At 41.5% G+C, this 26,750-nt stretch overlaps 1 protein-coding gene, 1 non-coding gene and 1 pseudogene across 2 annotated transcripts; 2 read left to right on the top strand and 1 right to left on the bottom strand.

The window, feature by feature from the left end:
• On the bottom strand, positions 1–25,807 carry GLE1 (GLE1 RNA export mediator). Its single transcript, XM_039861580.1, has 16 exons — positions 25,604–25,807; positions 22,236–22,457; positions 18,197–18,307; positions 16,335–16,483; positions 16,049–16,109; positions 15,533–15,787; positions 9,299–9,530; positions 8,588–8,700; positions 8,359–8,428; positions 5,704–5,846; positions 5,415–5,605; positions 4,775–4,904; positions 3,781–3,885; positions 2,555–2,637; positions 1,814–1,877; positions 1–1,065 (listed from the first exon to the last, which is right to left on the bottom strand). Exons 1-16 carry the CDS (start codon positions 25,700–25,702, stop codon positions 997–999), a joined length of 2,097 nt encoding a protein of 698 aa, XP_039717514.1. The 5' UTR covers positions 25,703–25,807; the 3' UTR covers positions 1–996.
• On the top strand, positions 6,629–6,747 carry LOC120601805 (5S ribosomal RNA). Its single transcript, XR_005652567.1, has one exon. It is a non-coding gene; the product is annotated as a 5S ribosomal RNA (ribosomal RNA).
• Positions 9,746–9,864, top strand: LOC120601833 (uncharacterized; annotated as a pseudogene).
• Positions 25,808–26,750: the final 943 nt, after the last annotated feature.

The raw sequence follows: 26,750 nt of genomic DNA, 5'->3' as shown, positions 1-26,750 counted from the left end.
TTGGGTTTTTAAAAATCAAGCTTTATTACTTATTTTTTTCGGTACCATAATCAATAATTCATAGAATGGGTCACTTGTAGCCACTCACGAGCACCAGTGAATCCTCCTCCCCACCAAAAAAGCACATCGGTACACACGACACCGGTTAGCATACAGGAAGAGATCCACGGCACACGACAATGAATCTTTCCATAAACAAATCTAGACTCATCTGAAAAGCCGAGCTTCGGATTTTTGTAGTGGCTTTAGTCAGGCAAATCTATCACTCATTAGTCAGAACAAGTAAAAAAAAAATTACCCGGGTTCATGCATCTCTAGTCATGCAGGGACTGAATCCCAAACTAAGGGGACAAACAGTGCTTCTTGCTTCTGTATCACACGTGGGAACAGTCCTCATCCCAGACACTAAGCAATCCTTGATGCCATTTAGGACTGTGTTTATGTCTACATCAGTCACTTCTCCTGAATTTCTAATTACTTCACAAGGTGAGAAAGGCAAAGCAACCATAACGTAGACTTGCACGTAAGAATTCGGGCCTCGACTATTACACTAGATGCCTTATGTGTCTTTGCTGTTTCTGGGAATTCATCTGAACGGGGCGGCAAGGGGTGAGTGTGGGGGTGGGGGGTGGGGAGTCGAAGTGGTGGGCTCACTTCAGAGTGAAAGGCTTCTGGCGCACCTCCTTTCTGAAAGATACTAGAGACAAAGGGAAGAAAACGGGATCGAGTGCTACACACCGCTTCTCAGAATTCCTGCAAAAGTGAGAAATGCCAAATCCATTTACTCTTTGATGTGGACCCCTGAAGGTGTCATCGGACCGCCTAGATTTTGTGACACATGAAAATCTCCCTTGCTAGTCACAAGGTACGAATACATAAAAATACGCATCTGTAGAGTTTCAAGTCTGACATGACTCCCAAACACGGCTGCGTGCAGCTGCTTTATTGTCGCCCCTCCGCAACAAAACGGCGACGGTGGGCGAAGGAGCGACGGCCTCAGGAACGCCAGAAAGAGGACGTCAGGAAGCCCTTGGGGACAGGGATCTCCTTGCGCTGCAGACATTTCTGGTCAGGGAAAGAAGAAGAAAACGGAATGATTTTCTGATAACGGTGCCTCCAGTACTTTACAGTTGGAAGACACTTTGAGGGACAGAAAGTTTAAGTCCCACGGAACAGTGGTCGAAAAAAGTAAAAGTAAGACCGCTGGTCGTGTGTCAGACTCCTGCTTGTGCGTGGACTGCAGCGGAGGACGGATGCCACGCTGTTACCGCGCCTGCCCCACTCTGCTTTCCCACGGCCTGGCCTCGCCTGTCACTACTGCTATTTTCCCAACTGGGCTACGGGATGTTGGAAGTCAGCGGGCCATCTTGGCGGACATACCACGGAGTTTCAAGTTATTTGTCAGAATTAACCTCTTAAAAATTTCGGCTCTTGGAAATATGAGAGCCGTCTGGTTGAAAGTGCAGTCTGTTCTCATGGAGAAAAGTGACCACACTCACCAGTTCCCCAGACCTGAGACCTGAGAAAAGCGCCTTGGCTAACATGCCAAAAACATACTGGTGACACGAGAGTCATTCGAGAGGTTTTCTTCATCTCTGAGGGTGGCTTCCCCACAGGCAGTACAGGCAATGACATGCAGGAAGGAGAAATGGCAGCCCTTAAGGTTAAAGGGGAATTACGGACAAAAAATAAGGTTCAGAAAAGTACAGAGGAAGAGACTGTGCTCAGAATCTGGGAGGTCCAAGACTCGTCAGACACAGGCACATTTGAGGTCCACGACAGTTTGGGACGTGTCGGTCTAAGGGCATCTTACCTCCAAGAACTGCTTGAGGCGTATGAAGGAACCCATCTGTCCCGAGCTTGTGATGGCTTCAATCCTACAGGGAGAAAAGGAAGACATGTGAGTCACACCTACGATTAGCATCTTTTGGAGAGGAGTCAGGTCCCGCTGATCTGGGGAGGAGTAGATCAAGGACTCACAGCGACGTCTTCTAGACTAAGGGTGCTGTTGATCTTCCGAATGGTCTCAACCTCCCTTTCAAACAAGGACGTAAAGGGGAAGAGGGCACTCTCCTTTCTGAGGTCTTTGTGGCCAGGCGGGATGGGGGTTGCCACGGCCTTTCCCCCACTTGAAATGCCAGTGAATTGAGAGGCACGAGAAGGGTACTTAAAGGTGAATGCCACAATGGAGTCGAGCAAACTGGCTGACAAGTCAGTTTCTCCAACTGATTTACTGAGGGGGTTTGACTCCTTGGTTTAATTCGTAAGCGCATGTAATCACCATCCCAGGTTATCTGGGGGAGTTTGGAAAAGAATGGAGCTAAAAAAAATGTCAGGTATCCGAATCCGAGATCTTTCTAATTTTTTTTCATTTAGCCAACGATATTCAACAGAGACTCTTATTAGAGTTTGAAAGTGTTTATTCAAATATCAAAGAGGAGAAGGATGGGTATTTTTAACTGAGTCAACAACAGCATGTGACCACACCCAAGGGTATCTGATGTCATGAGTTTCACCTATCGGATCCCTGGTATCTGCTCAGAAAGTCTAGTACCTGGGGAAGTAGTCCTCTTTGATGAGAAGTACCATCTTCCAGAACTGGGCCTGATACTGCTTCATGAGGGCATTCCCACACACCTGGGGGAAAGACAGACCCCGCCGGAGCAAAGAATGAAAACCCACTCATGCGCGAGATCCAGAAAGCATGATCAGTGCTCGGCCTTTTACTCCTATCAAGAATTTCGGCCACAATGCCACTTAGCTAGTGACCACAGAATGAATGAGAAAAAAGTCCAAGTTCTCCTAGAGCGTGTCTCTGTACATGGCAACACCTCCATTTAACCAGCCTGCCGGGCATGTCAGAAAACGTGAACCAAACTTAATGGACTGTTCTTTGATTCCACCGAGTGGAAGCCTTTCGAAAGGTCGGGGTCACCTCCCAACCTCAGGAAGCAGTTTACAGACTCCCGCTTGTGTTCTCAGTGGTTCAGGATCACTGTTCATGCACTGTGACTTCAGGAGCTTTAAGGTGACTAGAAACAATGGTCACTATAGGCCAAATGGTCCCAGATTTGTTACGGCATGTGCCTCTTTTCTTTAAGAAGTGTCTCCTTTCCACAGAAACCTTTGCCCTCGCCCTACAGTGGTAGCCCCTTATAAGAAGACAGGCCTGCACAGAGTCTCTGGACAAAGATGATGCCTGATTCTAGCTGGTTAATCGTTTTCTGTTCTGGGAGTGAGAATCATAATAGGGGGACTCTAGTCTCACTACACTGGGTGACCACACTGAGCGCAGGATGGACACCTTCTCCACTGTGCAAAGAGAACCAGAGAAAGTTGGCCTACAGAACAAGGGTGAGGCAACTTGCAGAAAGAGCATATATGAAAGACCACGTTGCCCCAGAGAGACTCTTGGAACCTGGTGACATTCTAGTTCCTGGTTCCAGGCCCTCACGAGATTTAACTGCACATCCTAGCCTTGGTCCTGGGAGTCACTTCTATATCCCTAAAACAAATTCCCCTTTTCATATGTGGTATGTGAAAAGTTTTTTGTCCTTTACAATGAATAGATATCCACACAGGAAGAAAAGGTACGGTGGGAAGAGAAATCTAAAGCTAGGTTTGTCTTAGAAAAATTGTTTAGGTTTGTCAAGAAAAATTTGACACTGGACCCTAACGCTGTTCACCGTCACCCTATACTGCTTCCCCATTTGTGTCACGCAGTGGCCCAAGGTTGCTTTAACCCCCGGGTCTCCCTTGTGTGATAATTGCATTACATACCTCCAAGAAGTCAAAGAGGAGGGTGGCTGTCACATCTGACAGGGGCTCCATGTTCAATATCTGTGCCAACCAGCGCCAGCCATGATTTAAGCCATGAGGGTGAATCTGGGAGGAGAGAGGCTTGGTCACGATTTGATCTGATTTTATTGAGATATCTAAATTCCCAATGTAATTATCTAGCCCTTACCAAGTGGACATGAACCTCCAGATCATCTTACCCGACACGTGCCACAGGGGAGAAATAACACAAGCCAAAATGAATTTTGTTTTAAAATGTTCCAATACATTGGAACCCATACATTCTTTACAGCGTCCATATAATATACATCTGTCAGCTTCCATTTCTGGGATTCTACAGGCCAACAGTTATCCTAACCAACATTTACTATCATGGTACTTTAGCACAGAACCTGGGACATAATAGGTGCACAATATACACTTCTTAGATTCAGTCAATTTAGATTCTTTTCTCTTTAGGTCTCCAAGTCCATTAACTCCTCTATTTTCCTAATCTGTTATCTCTGGAGGAAAAAACTGTGCGGGCAGGTCGAAGCCCTGGATCCGGCTGTGGTATTGTCACTGCCAAGTGCGTATCACTACAGCTTGCTGACCATCTGTCCATTTGTGAGTAAGGTACATGACCTAGCTGGCTTTTAAGGCACCAAATAGGTCTAATATGACAATTTCTCACTTACTCTCCTTCTAATAAAATCTTCTAACCTTAATAATTGATTTACAACAGACTCTTGTCTGATAGACTCTTTTATAAACAGTTCTTTAAAGCCTCAGCTGAGTCGGTCATTGAACAAATGACTCTGATGATCTAAAACCTTCCTAATAATCATCATCAACTTCTCTAAAGACTTACATGAAGCAGCAGTATTCCTTAACTCATGTAACTAGAAACCCTCTCTGAAAGAAGGTCAGTATTTCCCGCAGACAGAATACCGATACGGTCTGACCTCTTGACATTGGCAGTGAGCCTTTCTGCTACCTCTTGTCTGTTGCCATACGGCCAGCGGAGCTGGATGATGGCAGCATAGAGACGGATCATCCCCGACATGCGTTTCAGAAAGTTGTCCTGCTGCTCCATCTTGGAATCCTTCACTTGGTAGCCGAGCATCCTACGTGGAAAGAAAAAAAATCCACAATGACAGGGACAGGGTGACAAATCCGAGATTACTTTTTATGGCTAAAAGTACAATCTGTTATTATAAATACATTATGAAGTGTGATTACATAGAATGCTTTGTTTACAAGGCACTCACATCCATGATCAGATCTGTGCATCACAGAAGCCCTGCGAGGTACGCTCACAGGTGGTACATATCATTTAAAAATGAGGAAAATGATGCTCGAAGAGGCGAAATGACTACCCATTCCGCAAAGCTATTAAATGACAAAGCAGGGATAAAATGCCAAGACCCTGGATTCTAGACCTAGGATTCTTTCCACTAAACTATACTGATTACTGGCACCTAAGCCCACGAATTCCAAAAGCGGTCCGGTCTGCACGAAAGACGCTGTGTTATGACGGAACATTCGAGGTGCAGAAACACGGTGAGGAGGAGGAACATGAACGCTGTTTCTGCCTCGTGAATTGCCTAGGCCCGGAGGGAGAGAAACAGCTTCACCTCTGATAGTCCTCCAAAGCCATCCCCTCCCTGAAAGCTGGGTAGAAAGGGACCGAGTATGGACACTTCTTGTGCAGATGAGCAAGGATGAGGTCCCCGACTCTCGGGTGCAGCTCCCAGATCCCGGATGCCACGACCGCGATGGGAAACGCTGCTTCGTGATGGGAGGCCACTTCCTCCTCTCCTTGTTTCTGGGAACACAGACGGGGACGGTGTTAACGCTGGAGGACGGCGTGCGTGCTGTGCGCCAGCCCCTTTCTCCCACACCTCTGGCGACGCGGTTGCTCACCACGAACTTCTCCGCCAGTTTGTACTGGACGAAGTCCAGGCCCTGTGGGCTCAGCGTGACGGACACGGAGCGCCCGCCAGACTGAACGGGTTTTCCGGAGAGCAGGCTGTGGATCTTGTCAAAGACCTCCTTCAGCTTGGAGCCTGGGTGCGACAGAGATCGAGTGAGTTAACAGATACGGCTGTGGCTCAAGCTATTTTTCACCACTGCAGTGAACACAGAAGGAATCTATCTACACCAGCTGTGTGGCCCTCTGCAGGTTCGGAGTCTAAGGCCAAAATACTGAGGCAGAAAAATAAACGACAATCGGATACGCGTGGTGGGGGGTTCCCAGTAATTGTATTCGTAGGACAGGTCCTGTGCCACCCACAACCCCGCACTGGCTACAGTTAGATCAGGGTAGTCCAGCTGAGCCAGTCGCACAACTGACGGAGTCAATTCCTTGAAGTGGCTGGCCCTGTGGGACGCAGTGGGACCTTGCAACTGCCACATGGACCACAGAACAGCAGTCTTCAAAACGAGACGTACAGAGGGAAGACGAGACGGTAGAGACACGTCCTAAAGTATCTACTCTGGAGACTAGCTCCACTCCTGCCATCAGGTTCTGTGAAAGACCTCTTTATCGTTGGGACGAATGACAGAGTGGGGGTGGGTGGGTGGTGTGTGCGTGTGTGTGTGTGTACATCTGAATTAGTTTCTGTTACTCATAATCAAAGTTTAAATTAATATAGCACGTCCAGTTTAGAAACACCCTGCCAAGCTAATTACTTTAAGTAACGTTACTCTAATTACATATGGAGAATGAAACAGAGGAGGCAGCCATGGGAGTGACTCCCAGGTTCCAGCTAAGGTGACGGAGTAGATAACGGTGCTATTGATTACTTAGTGCGAACAGGAGAAAAAGCAGGCATAAGAAAGATCACGAGTCTATGGCCATGCCACCCTGAACAAGCCCGATCCCGTCTGATCTCAGAAGCTAAGCAGGGTCGGGCCTGGTTAGTACTTGGATGGGAGACCACCTAGGAAGACCAGGTGCTGTAAGCGTAAAAAAAATAAAAAATAAGAGATTGTAAGCTGACGAGGTCCTTGCAACCTGTGAGGTCAACCAAAGGACCAAGGGTTGCCTCCTCTAAAAAAAAAAAAAAAAAAATAGATCATGAGTTCAGATCTGAACACATTAAACTTGGGGTATCTGAGAGCCATCTAGGCAGAGATGTCCCTCGGTAGCTGGACCTAGAGAATCTGAAACTCAGCACAGGAATGACCCAGATGTGAGAGTCCTTGGCATCGAGGTGATGTGTGAGGCCACGGGGGTACGCAGAATGAGACGAGCTGGCAGGGAGAGCAGATCCCTAGAAATCACCTACGACTGAGGTGCAGGGAGGAGACCGAGGAAGCCCCAGCGGGAAGAGGAGAAGAACCTGAAAACTAATGCTCAGTGGAAGCCAAAGCCGTCACATTTCATAAAGGGGAAATCGACAACGCCAAACGGAAACGTGAGGAGACCAGCAAAATCTTTGGGAGATGTAGAATCAAAGGAAACGTTTTAGGATGTGAGTGACTCGCGCATGTTTAAAGGGAAAGGAGCCTGAAAAAGGGAGTAATCTTGCAGAAAGCAGAAGAGAAGGGAAATAAGTGACGAGGCGACAGGAACAGAGGAGTAGGCGGAAGGGTGAGTGTGGGCTGGAAGGACACCTCATCCTCTGAAACAGGAGACGCCGAGGTAAATGCAGCTGTGCAGAGGTGGACGGGGCAGGCGTCAGAGGATTGCACACCTGACACCTGATGGAGGAGGAGGAGGCAAGGCTGTCTGCGGTCAGCTGAGGGGTAGAGACTTGAGGAGAGAGGTGAAGGGATGGAATAGCTGTCAAGTCACCTCTCCTAGCGGCTGCTGCTATCCAAGAAAATGGCACTTTAAATTCCAGAAAGTGATATGTGTTTGTTTATACCTCGTCCTATTTCAGAAAGAATTTCAGGCAGCAAAGTGGTATGTAAGTTCTGCCGCACGGCCTCTCAAGGGAAGAAATTGCAACTTTCCTATGCTTCTTAGGCAACGAGTTAACCAGGGGAACTGGGACCCGCACTGAGTCAGAGCAGCCTTTGGGTTGTACATACTCCCCAGCTCCCCGGCCACTGGGCAGCATAGTCTATACTTTGGAGGCCTTCACATTGAGAGCTCTATAGAAAACAAACCGCTGTTTCTAAAGAAGAAAGATTTTGCTCATGTCTGGTTCCTACTCTCTAAATCCCAGTCTCTGGAGAGAAAAGGAAGGAGTTTAAAGTATTAACGGGAGGGCTTCCGGTCTGGAAAAGCTCATGCAGGACAAAAGCAAAGAATACAAGTCACATCCTAGGTTCCCTTGGTGACGTTTACCACGGTAACTTTCAATTTTAGTAAGAGCCATCTTAAATAAATTTCTATTAATATACAGTTTTTATTTTTAAGTCAATGAACACGTAACGATTACCTTATACATGCTGAAGAGTAAATGAAGAAGAGTGAAATAGAATGCATATAATGTACATTCACCTGATCCAACTGCCAACATTTGTTCAAACATACTGTGTATAGGAACCTTACAGATAAGGAGATTTGGAGTCTTAAAAAATAATAAAATGGAGCAAGGGGCCATGTTCTTAACTCCTCCAACCAACCTGCAATGGTGGAGATCTGGCTCACTGGGATGGTGGCAGCCTTCTGGAGGTCCATCTTTATCTTTTTGGCCTGCCAAGAAGAAAACAGTGACAGGCAGACAGTGTACTGAAGAGGTGAGTAGATATATTAAGATTAGGGAATGGGACACAGTGACTACATTCCTTTGAGACACAAGGCCATTCGGAGCACTGTCGGCCCAAAGGATGCCCACCTTACACTCCTCCCTACCTGACTATCTTTGCTGTTGGTCAGTCCCTCAAAGGCCAGGACGCACTGACCGGAGGCCTCCTGCAGCTGCTGGTACCACTGCATCGTACTGTCTTGGACCTTCACCTGGAGATCTGAAGAATGAGAGAGGCTCTCATAATAGCTAGTTCTTACTGAACACAGTATGAGCCAGGTACTGTTCTAATCACTTTCTGTAACTTTCGCTGTCCCAATAACCCCACGAAGTCGATACTATTATTATCTTCATTTTATAGATAAGGGAAAAGATAAGGAAACATATATAAAGGTTAAGCCATTTGCCAAAGTCACATTGCTAGGAGGCAGGAAAACTAGATTCTCACTGATCTGGCTCCAAAGCCAGCATTCTCAACCACTGTGCTATACTGATTTTCTTGTGTACGAAACGATCTTGTATTTTGTACATATTTATTTAAAATACTCAGTAACAGCAATACTTGGAATAATACTTCTACCAGAATTATACAGCATTTCGAGTCCTCGTGAAAAGTGTTAGAATCTGAAGTTAGGCTCTATATCAATCAAAACTAAATGTAATTCAGGAAAAGTACTGAATTTTACATTATGTAAAAGTTCTGGCAAATTGTCCTGTTAATCTTAACAGTATATTCAAAACACGTTCTTGTGCCTTTTCACATTCTGAAACTTAACGCCAAGTTAAAGGATTGTATTTGTATCCACACCCAAACTCACCTTCGTTCTGCTTCCCCGCTGGGCCCTGGCTGGGAGCGGGGGACTCTTTGTGGACCTCTGGTCCCTGCTGCATCAGCGACTCCTGCCGCTTCGCCTGGGCCTCCTCTTCGTCCTGCCTCCTCTTCTCTTCGCAGGCCCTGGAGATCTCCTGCTGCAAGTCCGAAAGGAGGTCCCGCATTTCCTGCAGTGCTCTCTCGGCCACAGCTTGGTCCTCTGCCGAGGGAAAGCCGTTCTGTCCGGGTGACAGAGGCAGAGCTTAGCGGTTATACCCTAGGAACACTGTGGGGCTGAATCGCACCTCCCATTTCCGGAACTGGAACTGCCGCACCAGTGGAGTACCAGTCCTCGGCATGGTGATACGTCTGCTTTCCTGTTCTTTTGAAGGAAATACTAATTTGCCATCATGTCCACCGACCAGCACTGGCTGGAATACTTTAAAAGCCTGTTGTCTATGGCCATGCCACCCTGAACAACCCCGGGCCTGTCTGATCTTGGAAGCTAAGCAGGGTCGGGCCTGATCAGTACTTGGATGGGAGACCACCTAGGAAGACCAGGTGCTGTAGGCTTAAAAAATAAAAAATAAGGGATTGTAAGCTGACAAGGTCCTTGCAATCTGTGAGGTCAACCAAGGTTTGCCTCGCCTAAAAAACAAAAAATAAAAAAAAGAAAAGAAAAATAAAAAGTAAAAAGAATAAATAAAAGCTTGTAACAATTGTCTAGATAAAACTGATACTGTTTTAATTTGCATTACATGTAGTAATGGTGATTTTGAATTTACTTTGAAATTTATTAGACAATTACATATTTGTACTTTTATAAGCTGCTTTTCCCACCCTTTGTTCATTTTTTTCATTAGTGGGATGGAAGTAGAGAGTAATTTATCTTTTTTCCATAAATCATAAGGGCTCTCTCTACATCAAGGCCATTTAATTTTGGTCTGCTTTATGTGTTACAAATGTTTCCTAACTTGCAACGTGTCTTTAACTTTTATATACTCCTATCTATTAATCTTTTCCATCCTGACTTCTGCTTTTATTGCTGTGCTTATACAGGGCCTCTATACCTTAATATAATTCAAATATTCACCTTTTTTTTCCCCCACTGAAAATAATTTTTCTTTTTGTTTTTAAACATCCAAGAAATATGAAATTAAGAGGAAAGAATGGCACAAATTTAATCTTTACTTTTATGGTTCTAAATAATCCATTTTTACCCCAATGATCTGAAAAGATCTGAAATGATACCTTTATAAAATATTAATTACCTACAAAAACTGTGTCTCCTTCTGGGCTTGCTATTCTGTTCCACTAATCTTGCTGTCTGTACCTAGGCAAGAAGAACTTGCTTTAACTGTAGTGTTAGAAAAACATTTTATATTTGATAATGTAAGTCCCTCATTACTAGGTTTCTTTTTGAAACAGTCCAACACATTTTTTATTAGATATTTTCACTAAATTTATTTGTGCAAATTTGATAGCTACTTTAATAAGGCTTCAAGAACGTGGTAAATACTTCAGTTTAATCAAGCTTTGTTTTATAAATTCAATAAAGCTTTATATCTTTCTTTATGTAAAGCACATCCATTTCATGCTAGTTTAAGTCTAGGTATTTTATATTCCATCAAATTTTTAACTTTTTGTCAAAATTTTTCTAATTTTGGTCATATTACTGCTGTCTCATTAAAAAACCTAAGTTTCCAGCTTTTTACTCTTGGATTTCTAGGTAGACAATCATACCTTCCTCAAGTAACAATAATCACATTTCTTCATTTAAATATTTACTTTCTTTTTATTGTCTTGTATTGGCTAAAACATCTATAACAACACTGAAGAACAGTAATAATGTGGTATATTTTTCTTTCTTTCCCAACTTTAATGGCATATCTGAAATGTAGTCTTAGGTGGATACGTACACTCTATCATGTTAATGAGAAACATTTTTATGCTGCTTTTTTTCTTCGATCAAGAAAAGATGTCAAATTTTAGCATATACTTTCACATCTGATAACATATAATTTTGCTCCCTTAACCTAATAGTGAAACGAGTTTCATGAATAGATTTCATAACAATTGAACCGGATTTACATTATACTTAGAATAATTCTTCTTTGGTTATAGTGCATTATTCTTTTGAGGCACTAATGAGCTTGAGTTTATCTTTTATTTATAACCTCTGCTCAAAAATGAGATTGCGCATAAGTCAAACTAACATGCACATTTCTTTTAGTGTGCTATTTTGTCAGAATTTTACGACTAGAATTATAAAATGAATTGAGAAGCTCTGTATCATTTCTATGTTCTGTCCCATAAACATGTTTCATAGTTTTGTCTGTTAAATCAATGAACCCATTTATTTTAAACCAACTCGTCCCAGAGTGGAAGAGAAAAAAATTTTTTTCTACAGAAAATTCATAAGCTTTCTCTTTTAATGTTAAAATGTATTATAATGCTACATCAATTAAAATAGGATGATCCTGGTTTAAGAATAAACACCCATCAAGGAAACAGGAAAGAATATTGAGAAAGAGGTCCCAGGATAGTACTTACTGGGGTAAGGAATATTTATAAATCAGGAGGGGAAAAGCGGTGGTAAAATGTATGAATATTTAAAAAAATAAAGATCTTTATTTTCCACCAATCATCTAATAAATTTCAGATGGATTAAATGAGGGGGAAAAAACCCAACATTTCTTTACATCGAAATGTCATAAGCTATAGTCATACTACACGTCCATGGGGCGGAGTACTAAGAAGTCATACAGAGACATGAGAGAAACGCTAAGCGGTCATCTCCTGGATGAGCTGCTAAGTGCAAAAAAACAAGGTACAGGAGGGAGACGGGGAAAAGGGGTAAAGAGGGGACAGGGGGAGAGGAGAGAGAGGGAAGGAGTGAGGTGTGTGTGTGTGTGTGTGTACACATATGTATATATATATTTAATCCTGGGAGGTGGAGATGCATATATATGTATGTATTTGCTCCTGTTTTTAAAGAATAAAGACAGCACCCAAAAGCTAACAGAAATGGTCATTTGCAGAAAGAACATGAACAGGATGGAGGGCAAAAGAGAAGGAAGCTAGACTTTTCCAGATACACCTTTTTGGAAGTTCTTACTTTGCAACCACGTAAATGGCTTAAAAAGTATATAACAAAATTAAACTGTTGAAAAAATTTCTTAACAATTCAAAGCACAAATGGAAAAAAATCAACCTATCAAACTGGTGGCTTAACAATAAAGAGAATTATTTCAAGTAAAGTGAAATAGTAATTTAATTATACATCCCTTAGCGTTATACAGCTATAGCCAAAAACAAAACAAAACAAAAAAACCCACCCAAAATTGCAAAGAAATCTTAAAGTGTTATTCAGGAATCATATATTTACTACTGGTATTATTGTTTTGAAATTGCATGTTATGAAATTACATATATATACATATAATACTATACATAGTAGGATAAAGTAAATAATGTTCATTAATTTAGAAACTGAGATTTTCAGTGTGGAATAAACATAATACATATATAAAATTAAAGATGTTAAATAAATGCGGCAATCCGGTATCTGAATGAAAAAGACCAATGTAAACTAATGTATTTTCACCTAAAGAATTACATATTTTCTAGTTCTGTTCTAGAAAAGGCCTAGAAACAATGACAAACCCTAGTAACGAGACTGTGTTTGTTTTCTAAATATCTTTTCAACCACAAGTAATAAGGCTATTTGAAGAAATGCCCGATTCTAGGTCTGGAGAAGAAAATGTTCAAGATGAGGTAGGTACATCTTGGCTCACTTGTTTTCTGCTGCAACAAACACTACTTGGGGCCTCATCAAAGGACAGAGGAGCCAAGCTGGAGGTGCCCCCATTGATCAAAGATGAGACGATTTTATCAACAACAGAACTATAACACATTGAAACACACTGCACATCAAATACATAAAGATTCCTAAGTTCTTAATGATAATTTAAAAGAAACAACCTCATAAGTTACTGTAGAAGAATGTTAGAAAAGCAACTCATTATTCTGAAAACTGAAAATGGAAAGAATCGAATAGTTATCCTTTCCTTTCTATATAGACTGTACCTCAAGATAAATAGTTTATAGGGAAATTTTCTTTGTAGTAAAATTCCAAAAAGAATGATAAAATCAGAAAAACTCAAAGTCCACCACCATTAATGAAATAATGGATAGAATCAATGGCCAGCGATGGCCACTGAACCATTAGCTGAAGGTTAGCGGGGATCTTTGGAAGACAAGACCAACAACAGCTGAAGCCGCTGGTCGACCTTAAAACATCCCAAGTGGAAAGACCATCAGATACAATGTGCCTGCTGTGGAGCCACAACAAGTATATACTACCTGCTACGAAGTTCTGTGCCAAAAAAAAAATCAAAACTGAATCTCATCAGGGCTCCAGATTTGCGCTGTCCAGTAAGGTAGCCAGCCACCTGTTGCCACTGAAATTTGATTTTAAAAACATTTTAAGCTACAATACAATTCTTCAGCCTCACTAGTCAACTTTTAAGTGCTCAATAACCACATGTGGCTAGTGGCTACTGTACTGCAAAGCACAGATACAGAATATTTCCATCACCACAGAAAACACTGTTGGACAGTGCTATCCTGAGTAAAATGACCAGTTACAGAAGATACAGGAATTAAAAAAACATATTAAGATATACATTTGAGATCCTGCTTCCCAGCATCTAGCATGTCGTCTGTTTGGCTCAAATAAACTCTGATAAAATAGAAATAAATAAATAAAATACATCACAGGGTTAGAATTAGCAATTGCATTCTGGAATTTTCCAGAATGTAGGAAATTTTAAAGAACAAATGATCCAGAGTTTTTCAAATAAGTGGGGGGAGAGAGAGAGAGCGCACGAGAGTGAGCGAGCGATAGAAGAGAGATAGAGCCTTGAGATTAAAAGACTTAAGTAGGAGACATAGCAAACCACACAGCTGAAACTCGGTGGATGTTAATTTCCCAACCAACTGTAAAAAAGTTTTTGAGACAACTGGAGAAATTTGAACACTGACATTTGACCACACTAAATAATTAGTTTATTTGAGTGTGATATTACTATCTTGGTTATGTTAACAGAGAGCTTTATCTTTTAGAGATACACACTATTGTATTTTCCAAATGAAGTAATGTGCCTGAAAGTTACTGTCAAACCATGAAGGGGGTGGGGGGAAGGAGCGGTGAGTGGAAGTACAGATGAAACCAGCCTGCCACGTGTTGATTCTTGGGGAAAGGTGCACAAAGGTTCATTATACTGCTCTCTCCACACTGCAGTACAGGTTTGAAATTTTACAAAAAGTAAACAAAACTTATAAAAAGAGTTTGAATGGAAAATAAACTTCTGCCTCAAATATGATAAACGCTAAAGTTCTTTATTATTTAGAACTCATAAATTGCTCTTTTAAAACACAAACTCTGATAGAAATATGAACGAAGGGCAAGAACACACGATTCATGAAAGCGTGAACTGGCACAACTTTTGGATGTGAGCCGAGAACCTTAAAATTCCATAACCAAGTAATTCGGTTTCTAGGAATTTTATCTCCAAGAAATAGTTAGAAATGCGGATAATATATAAAATGACATCACTGAAGTGTTACGCACGGCAGTGCAAATACAGAACCTTAAATGTTTAAGACTAAGCATACTTTTTTCAACAAATTTTGGTATGGATATATGTTAGACATATAACCAATTTCATCTGTTCATCAAATATTTATTGACTACCTAGTATGAATTGAGGCGAGACTTGCAGTTTTTAACACTGCCTTAAAAACATCAAACTATTTTAATAATTACAGTAATTACATAGTCAAAATTCAATGTTAACTGAAAAAAAGGAATGTACATTTCTGTAAGGTTTTAATTTTTACCATAAGCATAGGAGTTCAGTATATATTACTGAATGAACTAAAGCATTTTGCAAGCAGAAGAAATAAATATTTTTTTAACCTAAGATAGTCTATATCTATAGAAGTCCAATTTGGGTCAGAGCTAACACACACACGTGCGCACGCATACACATGCACGCACACATGTGCAAACACATGCACGCACTCTGTCAGAAAAGAAATAGAAAATGTTAACAGTGGTTACCTCTAGGTAAGGAGATGACAAGTGATAATAAGCAGACATTATATTTAAATCAGAAAATGATTCTGCTTTGAAGGTTCTCCATTTCAAAGACAGTGCCCCCTGAAGCTCCCTCACCTCAGAAGCAGCCCGAATGATGCCCGAGATGAGGCCGCACAGCTGGTTGCCTCGGGTCAGGAAGGCTGACAGGTCGAGCTTGAGCACGTCTCGGTGCTGGTCCGAGGCGTCCAGCTGCTGGCTGAGGTGCAGCACCTCCTCCTGCAGGGCATAGAGGCTGCGCAGGCGGCCCTGGCCCTCCTCCCTCCGCAGCCGCTCCTGCTCCGCCTGCCTCAGGCGCTGCTGCTCTGCCTCCCGCAGCTTCAGGTTGAGGATCTACGGAAAGAGCCGGCAGGTGACCTCTCCGAGGTGACCTCTCTGCGGGGCTCCTGGGCTTTCTCTTTCTACATGCCTCCGGTCCCATGTGGGAGACAGGCTTTCGCGGATGGCCCCGGAACAGGAAAAGACTGCCCAGGGTCAGCCATACAGAGCTGCGATATGGGCCAGGTCCTTCAGGACGGTCTGCCAGAACCTGATTCTTGGGACAGGTCACAGCCAGACCCTGAAACACTCACTCTGGCCGTCCCAGACTCTGACCTTTGCTCTGTGCCGATGCTCAGCTTTCAGCTTCTCCTGCTGGCCCAGGGCTTCTCTGGAGCTGAATGAGAAATTGCAGAAAGAAACCATCAGCCGACAGCTGTGCCTCCTACGCGGTTCCATGGCCCCTAAAAGCCTCCCTTTGTGATACACTGGTCGCCTTTCTGAGGCCGGTTATTTTTCTGGGTTACAAACTCCTCTGGCTATTTTATTTGGACATTTAAGGACTCGGGAGATGTGTAAACCCTCCCTTTTGGGCTCCGGGTCAGAGCTCAGGGAGGCTCACCTCTGCTCCATCACTTCCCGTAAGTCCTGGAACTCTTTATGATGCTTCAGTTCCTTCCGTTCGTCAAACCGCTTCAGCTGTTCGGATGCCATCTCAGAGAGCGCTCGCACCTTCCGCTCCTGCTCCTCCTGCCACTGCCTCAGGCCCTCCTGAAAAGGACGAGCACCTGCTCTGTGGAGCTCCATTAGCCCTTTGATCATCACCCCCCCAGAACACCCTCCCATCTGGCCTTCACGCCATCAGATACTCGAGGGCATGGAATCAGCTGTGTGCCTCTCAGAACCTCTGCTCAGTCACCTCTCTCTTTCGGGTTGATCTTTAAACTCAGCTGTTATGGAAAGCTCTTCCACGTGCCCCATAAAGTTTGTCACTCCAGTGTAAGCTGGGAAGGGACAGGTATTTGTCAACATAGTATCAAATAGCCTTCGATTTTAAGCTTCCATCTTGTGTATTCTTATGAAGGTTTCAAGGTGATCTACACAAGTCCTTACTCGAATTCCATAAACATGGCACGCACATTTCTAGCTCGCTCCTATCCTCGTGTTATTCTCTCTGCCTAGATTTCCACCCCGTCCCCATACCTCCACTTAGGCCAGTCCCTTCCCCTTACACCGAAGGGTATCAGGTATGTTATTTATTATTCATGAGTACTCTCCTGTGGTTTTTAAGAGCAATTTGACATTTTGACTATCAAATTTTGTGGTACACATCCTGACACTAGTTCCATTTTAGGAATTTATCCTGAGGAAATACTTGCATATGTGTGCAAAGATATATGTACAAGGATGCTCACTGTAGTCCTGTTCACTATGACAATGAATTTAAAACAATTTAAAATAACTGGGGAAAGATTAAATATATTGCAGTAGGTCATACTAGAGAATACTCTGCAGCCTTTAAAAAGGATGAGATGCTACATATACTGGCATAGAGATATACCAAAATATATTGTTAAAACATTACGTTATTCTACTTTTAAAGTTTTTAAAACTTCCAGGGCAAGAAGGTAAATTTAGCACAAGCATACTGTCTTCTCCTCTGAGACTCTGTTTAAATAAGAGCTAGGAAGGAAAAGAGACTCAACAACTCTCTCTTCTCTCTCGCCCCTCTCCCCTCCCCCACCCTCACACATGATCTCCACTACTACCACCTTAGTCTAAGCAACCACCATTTTTTTTTTTTAGTGCTTTAATGGTGTTCCTTTCTTTCACTCAGATTATAAGTCTTCTAATTATATTTTGCTTATTTCTCATGTTTACTTCTGTCTCTCCCCACCAGCATGTAAGCTCCATGAGGACATGGATCCATGTCTACTCCATCCACTGTTTTATCTAGATCTAAAACGACATCTAGCACATAAGTGCTCAGTAAATATTTGTTGTCTCAATGCATAAATGAATAAGGGTGATGCCAGAAGACTTTGACTTTATAAACTCATGTGTTCTTTAAAAAATTTTACAAAATCATGCACTGCTTTCCTAATAAAAAATAATAAAGCCAAATAAATTAATTAAAATAATGCTATCCTTTTCTCAAGAGGCTATTAAGGTCCATCTTCTCAGTATAATCTTATCTGACAACCCCAGATCATCTTCAAATTTTGCAGAAGTAAATAAAAGCTAGGAAAGCCTAAGTAATTTTCCCAAAGTCACATGTAAAATAGGAGAGTGTAGATTTAAAACTAGATTTGACTTCAGAGGGCTTACTCTTGATGGCTACATTATACCATCCCCAAAAATGAACTGGGAGCTACTAGGTGGGGCACGATGATTAGAATACAGCGAGCAGTCATAAACCCTGAGACACTGCATTTAAATATGGCTCCCTAAGGTCAAGCCTGCCTTGCTTCATGGGTCACTTACTGTTCCTTTCATTCTGTGCACCAGCTCATACATTCGGATGCATCCTTCCACTTTGATCCCCCTGGAGGACTGAAGTACCATAGATTCTGTATGCTGGGACTCATGTTTGCCCTATATAGAGAGAAGACAGAAAAATTAAGCTTTTAAGAAGGTACGACAGTTGGTGTTTTCTCTTCTGGACAAAAACCACATCCCTACTTACGGACAAGTAATAACAACAAGAAAATAAATTAGGTTACACCAGTGTGCTTTTCGTGATATTGACTTTGTTCTAATTGTTTTTCTTAATAAATTGGTGTTTGTTGAACTTTGGGTCTGTCCTTCCATCCTTCCTTCCTTTCCTTCCTTCCTCCCTCCCTCCCTTCCTTTCTTTCTTTTTCTTTCTTTTTTCTTTTTTGCTTTTCCGCTTGTTTTGATCTGCCCAGCCAAATTTTCTCCATTCGTGCTAGGATGGTTTGGGTGGAACAAGCCCAACCGACATCCCAACTCTTCCACCCTCCTAGCCTCAGGAGTAAGCAAGTGACCAGCTGGTAATCAAAGTCTTCTAGCCCCTGTAGCCAGTATCTACAGCAGCAATGAGGCTTATGAGCCAAGCTAGAGCAGAGCCCACCTTTGAATTTCTATGATGGAGCTATCTGGGAAGGCTTTCCCTTCTTCTGGGGATGTTAACGTAAAAGGATGTGTATCTAGGGCTACCAATAGCCATCTTGCCAGAGAGAGTCTATCTGAAAAATGAAACCAATAGCGTTAGACTGAATTGAGAGATAGAGAGATAAAGCCCTGTGTTTGGGTCACTGGATCAAATCAGAAATAATGTCAAGCAGAAATACACAAAAAGTAGATTATCTAGATCATTGATTCCAAATGCACACCTAGACTTCCTGGCAATATAAGCCATTCAATTCCTAGCCCCGCCCCCTTTTTGCTTAAGCTAGTAACTGGGTTTCTGTTATTTAATACCAAAAATTCCTAAATGATACAGTAATCCATTACATAAAGCCATCCCAAACTTTATGTAAACCTCAAGAATTATGGAATTTTGTACCTGGAGAGGACCTCAGCAATTTAGTTCAGTACCAAATTATATGGGTAAAAAAACCAGAGGCCTAATGAAGAAAAGATGCTTGCTGGAGGGCATGCCATAATATCGGCAGGATCAGAACTAGAACATGCTGCCTTTGAGAAGCTGCTCATAGAAACTCTAAAAAAAATTTTTGTCTTTTGAAATAATTATAATTCATAGGAAGCTGCAAAAATTCGTACAGGGAGCTCCTGTTTATGCCTTGCCCAGTTTCCCCCAATAGTAAGATCTCCATAAATACAGAAAAACATAAAAAACAGTAAATTGACATCAATACAAGCCACAGAACTTATTAAATTTTCACCAGTTTTACAGGCATTCATTTCTGTATGTGGACAGGTCTACATAATTTTACACATGTAGATTCCTATAATCATCATCACAATCAAGGTATAGAACTGTTTTATCACCATAAAGCTTCCTTGTGCCACACCTACCTTATATTCCTAATCTGTTCTCCATCTCTATAATGATTTTATTTCAAGAGTGTTAAATAAATGAAATCATATAGTACTTAACCGCCTGAGATTGGCTTTTTACTGCTGGTAGTACTCCATGGTATAGATTCACCACGGTTTAACCATTCACCTACTGAAAGACATTTAGTTGTTTCCAGTTTTGGGATATTATGAATAAGGCTGCTATGAACATTGGTGTACAGATTCTTCTTATGTGAATGTAAGTTTTGAATTCTTTGGGGAAAATGCCCAAGAATGCAATTGCTAGTTAAGTACATATTTAGTTTTTAAGAAACTGCTGAACGATGTTCTCAAGTGGCTTTATGTACCATCCTACATTCCCACCCAAAATGTATGAATGATTGACTCTCCACATCATTGCCAGCATTTGGTGTCACTATTCCCTATTTTATCCATTCTGATAGGTGTGTAGTACTACCTCATTCTGGTTTTAATTTGTATTTCCTTAATAGTTAATGACGTTGAACTATTTTCATATACTCACTTGCCATTTGTACATTGTCTTAAGAGAAATGTCTGTACACATCTTACCATATTTTCTAATTAAAGGTTAGAAAGTGATTTTTTTAAACGTTTGAGTCTTGAGAGTTTTTTATATATTCTAGATTAAAAAAACCTTTATGAAATATGCAGTTTTACAACTATTTTCTCCTAGTCGATAACTTGTTTTTTCATCCTCTTCACCAGGTTGTTCAAAGAACAAAGGTTTTCATTTTGACGAGGTTCAATTTATCGATTTTTCCCTTAATGGATTGTGTTTTTGGCATCAAAATTAAAAACTCTCCACCAAGCCATAGGTTCCAATTTTGTTTTTTCATAGAAGTCTTACTGTTTTACATTTAAGTCTGTGATCACTTTGAGTTAATTTTTACATAAGGTGTGATGTAAGACTGAAATTCATTTTTTTTTTTGCCTATAATGTTCAATTGCTAGAAAAAAAATTTAAAGACTAATATTTTTAAAGATGATGTGCTACATATAAACTAAAAAATAAACTTTATAGGCAGAGAACAGTGCAGTCTTTTATAATATGAATAATCATCTCTAATCTAAATTACTTTTTAGGATTATAAATTACTGTATTGTAAACTCTTGTTTGTTGTGAATAACTCTTGCATACACTTCTCAAGAGAAGATAGCGCATGAAAAATGCTCAACATCACTAATCGTTAGAGAGTGTAAATCAAAACCACAATGAGATACCACTTCACACTCACTAGGATGGCTATTATATAAAAAGTTTTCAGAAAATCACAAACACTGGCAAAGATGGGAAGCTGGAACCCTTGGCACTGCTGAGGAACGTAAAATGGTGCAGCTGCTGTGGAAAACAGTACGGTGGTTCCTCAAAAAATTAAACATATATTACCATGTGACCCAGCATTCCAGTTCTGGGTACAGACCCAAAAGAACTGAGAACAAGTACTCAAAATAACACACGTACGTGTGTTCACAGCAGCACTATTAAACAGGAGCTGTTTAATAAATTATAGCAGCGGTCCCCAACATTTTTGGCACTGGGGACCAGTGCTCCTATGAGAATCTAATGCCTGGTGACCTAAGGTGGAGCTGAGGCGGTGATGCTAGCGCTGGGGAGCGGCTGCAAGTCCAGATGAAGCTTCGCTTGCTGGCCTGCCGCTCATCCCCTGCTGTGCAGCCATTTCTAACAGGCCATGGGCCAGTACTAGTCCACGACCTAAGGGTTGGAGACCTCTGAATTACAGAATATTATATATCTGGTAAGTACAACATTTACAAAGGTGGAAATAACATGAAAAATAGTTTGTGAACAAAATAATGTTAGGAAGGAAGTAGAATCAAAAGTGCATATACAACTTAATTATGTCAAGGTACAAACAGTCAGCATAGGAGCCTGGAAAGAAGTAGCTGTTGACTGAAATGATGATATGATAGGGAGATTTAAATTTTTTCTTCTGATGCTATGGTAATGTTTTTTCAATAACTGAAAGTCTGCAGCGGGGAAGGGCGAAAAGAACAAAGAACTTTGGGCGAAAAGAACAAAGAACTTTGAAAGTATAGCAACAAGAAAAAGAACAATTTAACGGATGTTGTTAAGTGAGAGAAGCAAAGGCGGGGCAAACCAGAGACAACAAAAGGGTAAAAACTCATTCAGAACTAATGATAAGTAAGGTATATAAATTTTAAGAGCAGATGTAAATTTTACTCTAAGGCTTCCAGCAACCGGCACAAAGAGGGAGGCCTTACCAGTTTAGGAGAAAAAACAACCCAATCGCTCATAACATTAATTCCTATTCTTGGCAGTTAGAGGAAACTTTCTCTTTCTCGGTCCTTATGAAGAGAACACTGAGTGGTATAACCCACACTGTCCCTATAAACAGCTACAACAAAAAGCAATCATTATTTTCCCCAGGGTAAGGTCACTGTCCTATGACAATGTTAAACGATTCGACTTTGCAGCTACCACTGTCTTTTGGCTGCAGCCTATTAAAAACCTTACCTTGGTTCCATCTGGTGTTGCTGAGGAGGCTTGTGAGAAGGCAAGGCTTCTGACGGAAGATGTGGGAACAAATGAAGGTTGATCTAGGGCTGAAGCAGATCTGGAGGAGGATGAAGTCTCAGAAGGAGATCGGTTCTCTTGCTTGTGGGGTAGGACATGATCTACCACCCATCCAGAGTAGAAAGATAGCTTGGGAACGGACATACATTCTTCCAAAACATCCTAGAGAGAAGAATAGGGTTAAGCTCAATTGGCTTGTCAGCTGATCTAAGCAACCAAAGATAACCCACTACATGCCTTCCTGAAAATCTAAAAAGGCTGTACGCAAACATACATACGTAAATACCAAAGACCCAAAGTAACTGCATTAATAATCAGAGATGAAGAGAGAGTACAGTAGTTTCTTGATAATGACTCTATTTTCCTTTTAGAGTATCAGACTAAATAACCCTAACTACAGAAAAAAAAAATAATGCACAAAGATGGTCATTAAAGCATATGAAAAAGCAACTGAAAATGTTGGAAGAGAAAAGAACACTAGAAGAATTTTGAAGTAAACTATAGTATACACAGTGGGAGATCAGTCATTAAAAAATACTGACTGTGAATCCTATGTGCTAATTAACTTAAGATTCAATTTTAAGTGGAAAAAAAGAGTATAAATACAATATGTCTACAATTACATAAAATAAAAACAAATGCTGCTACACTAAAAAACATGAAGGAAATATTCCAGAAGTTATGCTTGGATAAAAGTGACATATTTCTCCTTGTTCTAATTTTACATATTAACTTTTTAAATAAACATTATAATTTTAAAGTGAAAATATGAAGATAAAAAATAAGCAAAGAAAAGTAGTTACTGATGTAAAAGCCAATGGCTTTAAAAATGGAATTTATACCAGAAGACAAGTCCTAGATGCTCTCCAGGGTGTGTGTGAACAACTTATTCAACTGTACCAGTTAACTATATGTTTAGTGTACAGTGCTTTAAACCAGAGAAGCTTGTATCATTTCATTATAGTTAAAGTACATAGCAAATTTTGCCTGGTAAAATGATGTCAGGAAAATACTATCAGGAAATATGGTGAGAACAGTATACTAGTGATTAAGAGCTCTGAGTTTACAACCAACCTTTCTTGGTCTGAATTCCATCTCAGCATTCCACTTACCTGTAAAACCTCGGACAAGCTACCTAACCTCTCTGTGCCTCAGCTTCGTCGCTTCTAAAATGGAATAAAGGATCTACTTCAAAAGATTGAGGGAGGGCGGTACTGTTAAAAGCGTAATTAAGGACCTAGAACAGAACCTGGCACATAATAATTACTCAAAAATTGCAAGCCGTTATTTTATGTGGATTAGTGGTTCTCGGGCAGGGCCAATTTTACCCTCCAGGGGACATTTGGCAATGTCTGGAGACAACCGGGAGGTTGCTACTGGCACCTAGTGGTTAGAGGCCAGGGATGCTGCTAAACCTCTTATAATGCACCAAGACAGCAATGGCGGCCCCCACCCCACAACAGAATTATCCAGCCCGGCCCAAAATGTCAAAGGTGCTGTGGTTGAGAATTCCTGATCTAGATCATAGGTACACGTCCCATGTACAAAAAATAGATATTCAACCCATGAGGAACCATCTGGTCACAGAAGCAAAATGCTTTATATACACTTTAGACAACGATGAGGCTCATTTTAAAGATACACTAGAAATAACGTTGCTACAACACCTTGTTACTATTCATACCCCAAAATAAATTCCAGAGGCAAAGTTACATACAAAAAACACCATAAGCAGAAAAAAATTCAACATGACAAATTAGAAGAAATATATGCACTATATATCACAGATAAAGGTCTATTATCTCTGATGCATAAAGAACTTGTAAAAATTAAGGGGAGAAAACCCCACCGAAACCCCACCAGAAAAAGGGGCAAATGACATAAACAGGCAATTCACAAATAAAGATATAAAGTTATCACTTAAATATATGAAAAAATGTTCAACTTCAAAAATGAAATGTATTATAAAACTACACTGAGACCTTATGTTTACCTATTAGATAAGCAAAAATTAAAAGTATAATAATACATTCTGTTGACAAAGCTGTGAGCAAATGGGTACAATCATGCATTGCTGATTGGAAGGTAAATGGTAAACCTATTATGGGAGGGAATTAGGTGATATATAACAAAAACTACATGTTTATCTTTTGATCCAACAATCCCACTTCTAGAAGTTTATCTTGAAGATATACCTCCCACAAGGTGAAATATACATGCACAAGGTTACAATGGATAAGATCTCACTGAATAAAATAAGAACCTATGAGTCTGTACTAATATAATTAATTAAACAGGAGAGAAGAGAAAGCCCTCCCTTATGGTAGAGTGCCAACTGACAAATGTAGAAGGAATGGTGGATATAAGGAAAACACCATTTGGCTATATCACAGAGGTGACTGATTTAGGCAGAAATCCATTAATGTTAAGAGTGGAGTTCTGATGAGAGAAAAGCTACATATTGGTGTCATCTTGGAACACCTCTCCACGAATACTAATTAGTTAAAAGGGATAAATGATGAATTAAGTGGAGTTATCTAGCAGATACCAAAGTGACCAGGTGATCAAGGTTAGTAGCATCACCAGTGGTGTCAGGATGGTTTGAAGCATCTGTGTGCTTCCTGGCGTGACTGAAAACACAGCATTTCTGTGGTAGTCCTGCCAAGAATGCATACTCTGAGTATACACCAGACAGATCCATGCTGGGACTCACCCTACAGAATATAAGGCATGTATTCTTTAAAACTGTCAAAGACATAAAAACAAGAGAAATGCTTCAGAATTGTTTCACAAAAAGTCTGAAGTAGCTAGATTACCAGCGACTTGGGAGCAGGAGCTAAATCTGAACTGTCTCTACATCCCCCCCTCCAGCGGTCTAGGACAGGACTTTGCAAATATAGTGACCACGCCCCCATTAAACTTTACAGGTCCGTCCAATGTCATCTAAAACTTTGGTCTTTTTACTGGCAGCAATAGGTTAGGTCATATTAATTGTTCACTGCTAAAATTTAGATCTCTTAGCACAGGAGGCGCGCCGTAAAGTAACTGACCCTGAGCCCCGGGTTGCTTTGACAACATGGGCGGAGGCGCCTAACTCTGGTTGGGGAGCAATGAAGCCTTCAGAAAGAGCACCTCTGACGTAAGGAGTGTTCCCCAATGCCTAGAATGTGCCGGAGAAGGCAGAAATCCCAGGACAGGATAATGCAGCCGCACAGAAGTCAAGAAACAAATGTGGGTTGTTAGGATGCACGGGTTCCCGGCGCAGGGGCCAGAAGGGCCACACAGCCCCCTCCAGGTCCATTGCTCACCTCGCCCCGCAGTAGCCAGTCGCGGTGGTAGCAAAGGCGACCTTTGTCGGAACTGCGCAGTGCCTGCAGGGTCTCCCAGCAGCGACCCTCCGACGGCATCGCACGCCCCGCCGCAGCTCTCCCGAGCTGCCGCTTGTGACAAAACAAGACCTCGAATCAGCCGCCCAGAAACGGAGGCTCGCTTCCGCTTCCGGGGCGCGCGCGCAGCAGCGTAGAGCAACGCAAACACCACTTCCGGTGCGGACCCGTCCGCCGGCACACGGGCGGGCGCGTAGTTTGGACTCGGAAACTGGCAGCTCGCAAGGAGCTCCAGTCCAGAGGGCCTCTGAAACCCAAAGCCTCCTGATTGCAGAGTGAAATATGTAGTTATTGATGAGGATGTGAAGAAACCTCTCCCACACTGCGAGTAGGACTCTAAAATGGGGCAGCTGCTGTGGAACACAGTCTGGCAGTTCCATAAAAAGGTTAGAGTTGCCGTTTGACCCAGCAATTCCCCTAGGTATCCCCCCAAGAGAATAAAAATATGCATCCATACAAAAACTTGGATGTTCACGTGTAATAGCCAAAAAGTGGAACCCCAAAGTCCATCAACTGATGAATGGGTAAATAAAATAACAGTGTCATAAAATCGAAGTACAAATACATGTTACAACATGGATGGCCCTTGAAAACATGCTAAGTGAAAGAAGCCAGCCACAAAAGGTTACATATTGTATAATTTCATTTATGTGAAAAGTCCAGAATGACAACTCCATAGAGACAAGGAGACTTTTATTAGTGGTTGCCAGGTGCTGGGATGCAGGGAGGAGTGGCTGCTAACGAATAAGGCTTTCTTTTGGGGGTGATGAAAATGTTCTAACATCAGATAGTAGTGAGTGTCGCACAACTTAGTGATTATACTAAAAAACACAATTAGATACTTTAAAAGGGTGAAGTTCATGGTATGTGAATTATATCAATAAAAATAAATGTGATTTATTATCACCCAAAGCCAGCTTTAATTAGAACCCTTTAACTTTGACCCTCTTTTTGCCTATTTCATGAGATCAGTTTGAAGTAGGAAGGCGTCTCTCTCGAGTTTGAAGCAATATAAATATTTTTCATTTTGGGGTTTTTTTTTAACAAACTCTCTGGACAAGAAAAACAT

The sequence above is a fragment of the Pteropus medius genome, unplaced genomic scaffold, assembly GCF_902729225.1.
Source record: "Pteropus medius unplaced genomic scaffold, Ma_sr-lr_union100, whole genome shotgun sequence".
Classification (NCBI taxonomy): Eukaryota; Metazoa; Chordata; class Mammalia; order Chiroptera; family Pteropodidae; genus Pteropus; species Pteropus medius.
Note: the sequence above shows the minus strand (reverse complement) of the source record. Positions and strands in the feature narration are given on the sequence as shown.

Coding starts and splice junctions, on each gene's coding strand:
- GLE1 (XM_039861580.1), bottom strand. CDS start 25,702: ATGCCGTCGGAGGGTCGCTGCTGGGAGACCCTGCAGGCACTGCGCAGT. Junction 16,110..16,334: donor CGGGAAGTGATGGAGCAGAG/GTGAGCCTCCCT, acceptor TTTCTCATTCAG/CTCCAGAGAAGCCCTGGGCC. Junction 9,531..15,532: donor TCATTCGGGCTGCTTCTGAG/GTGAGGGAGCTT, acceptor TCACCCGGACAG/AACGGCTTTCCCTCGGCAGA.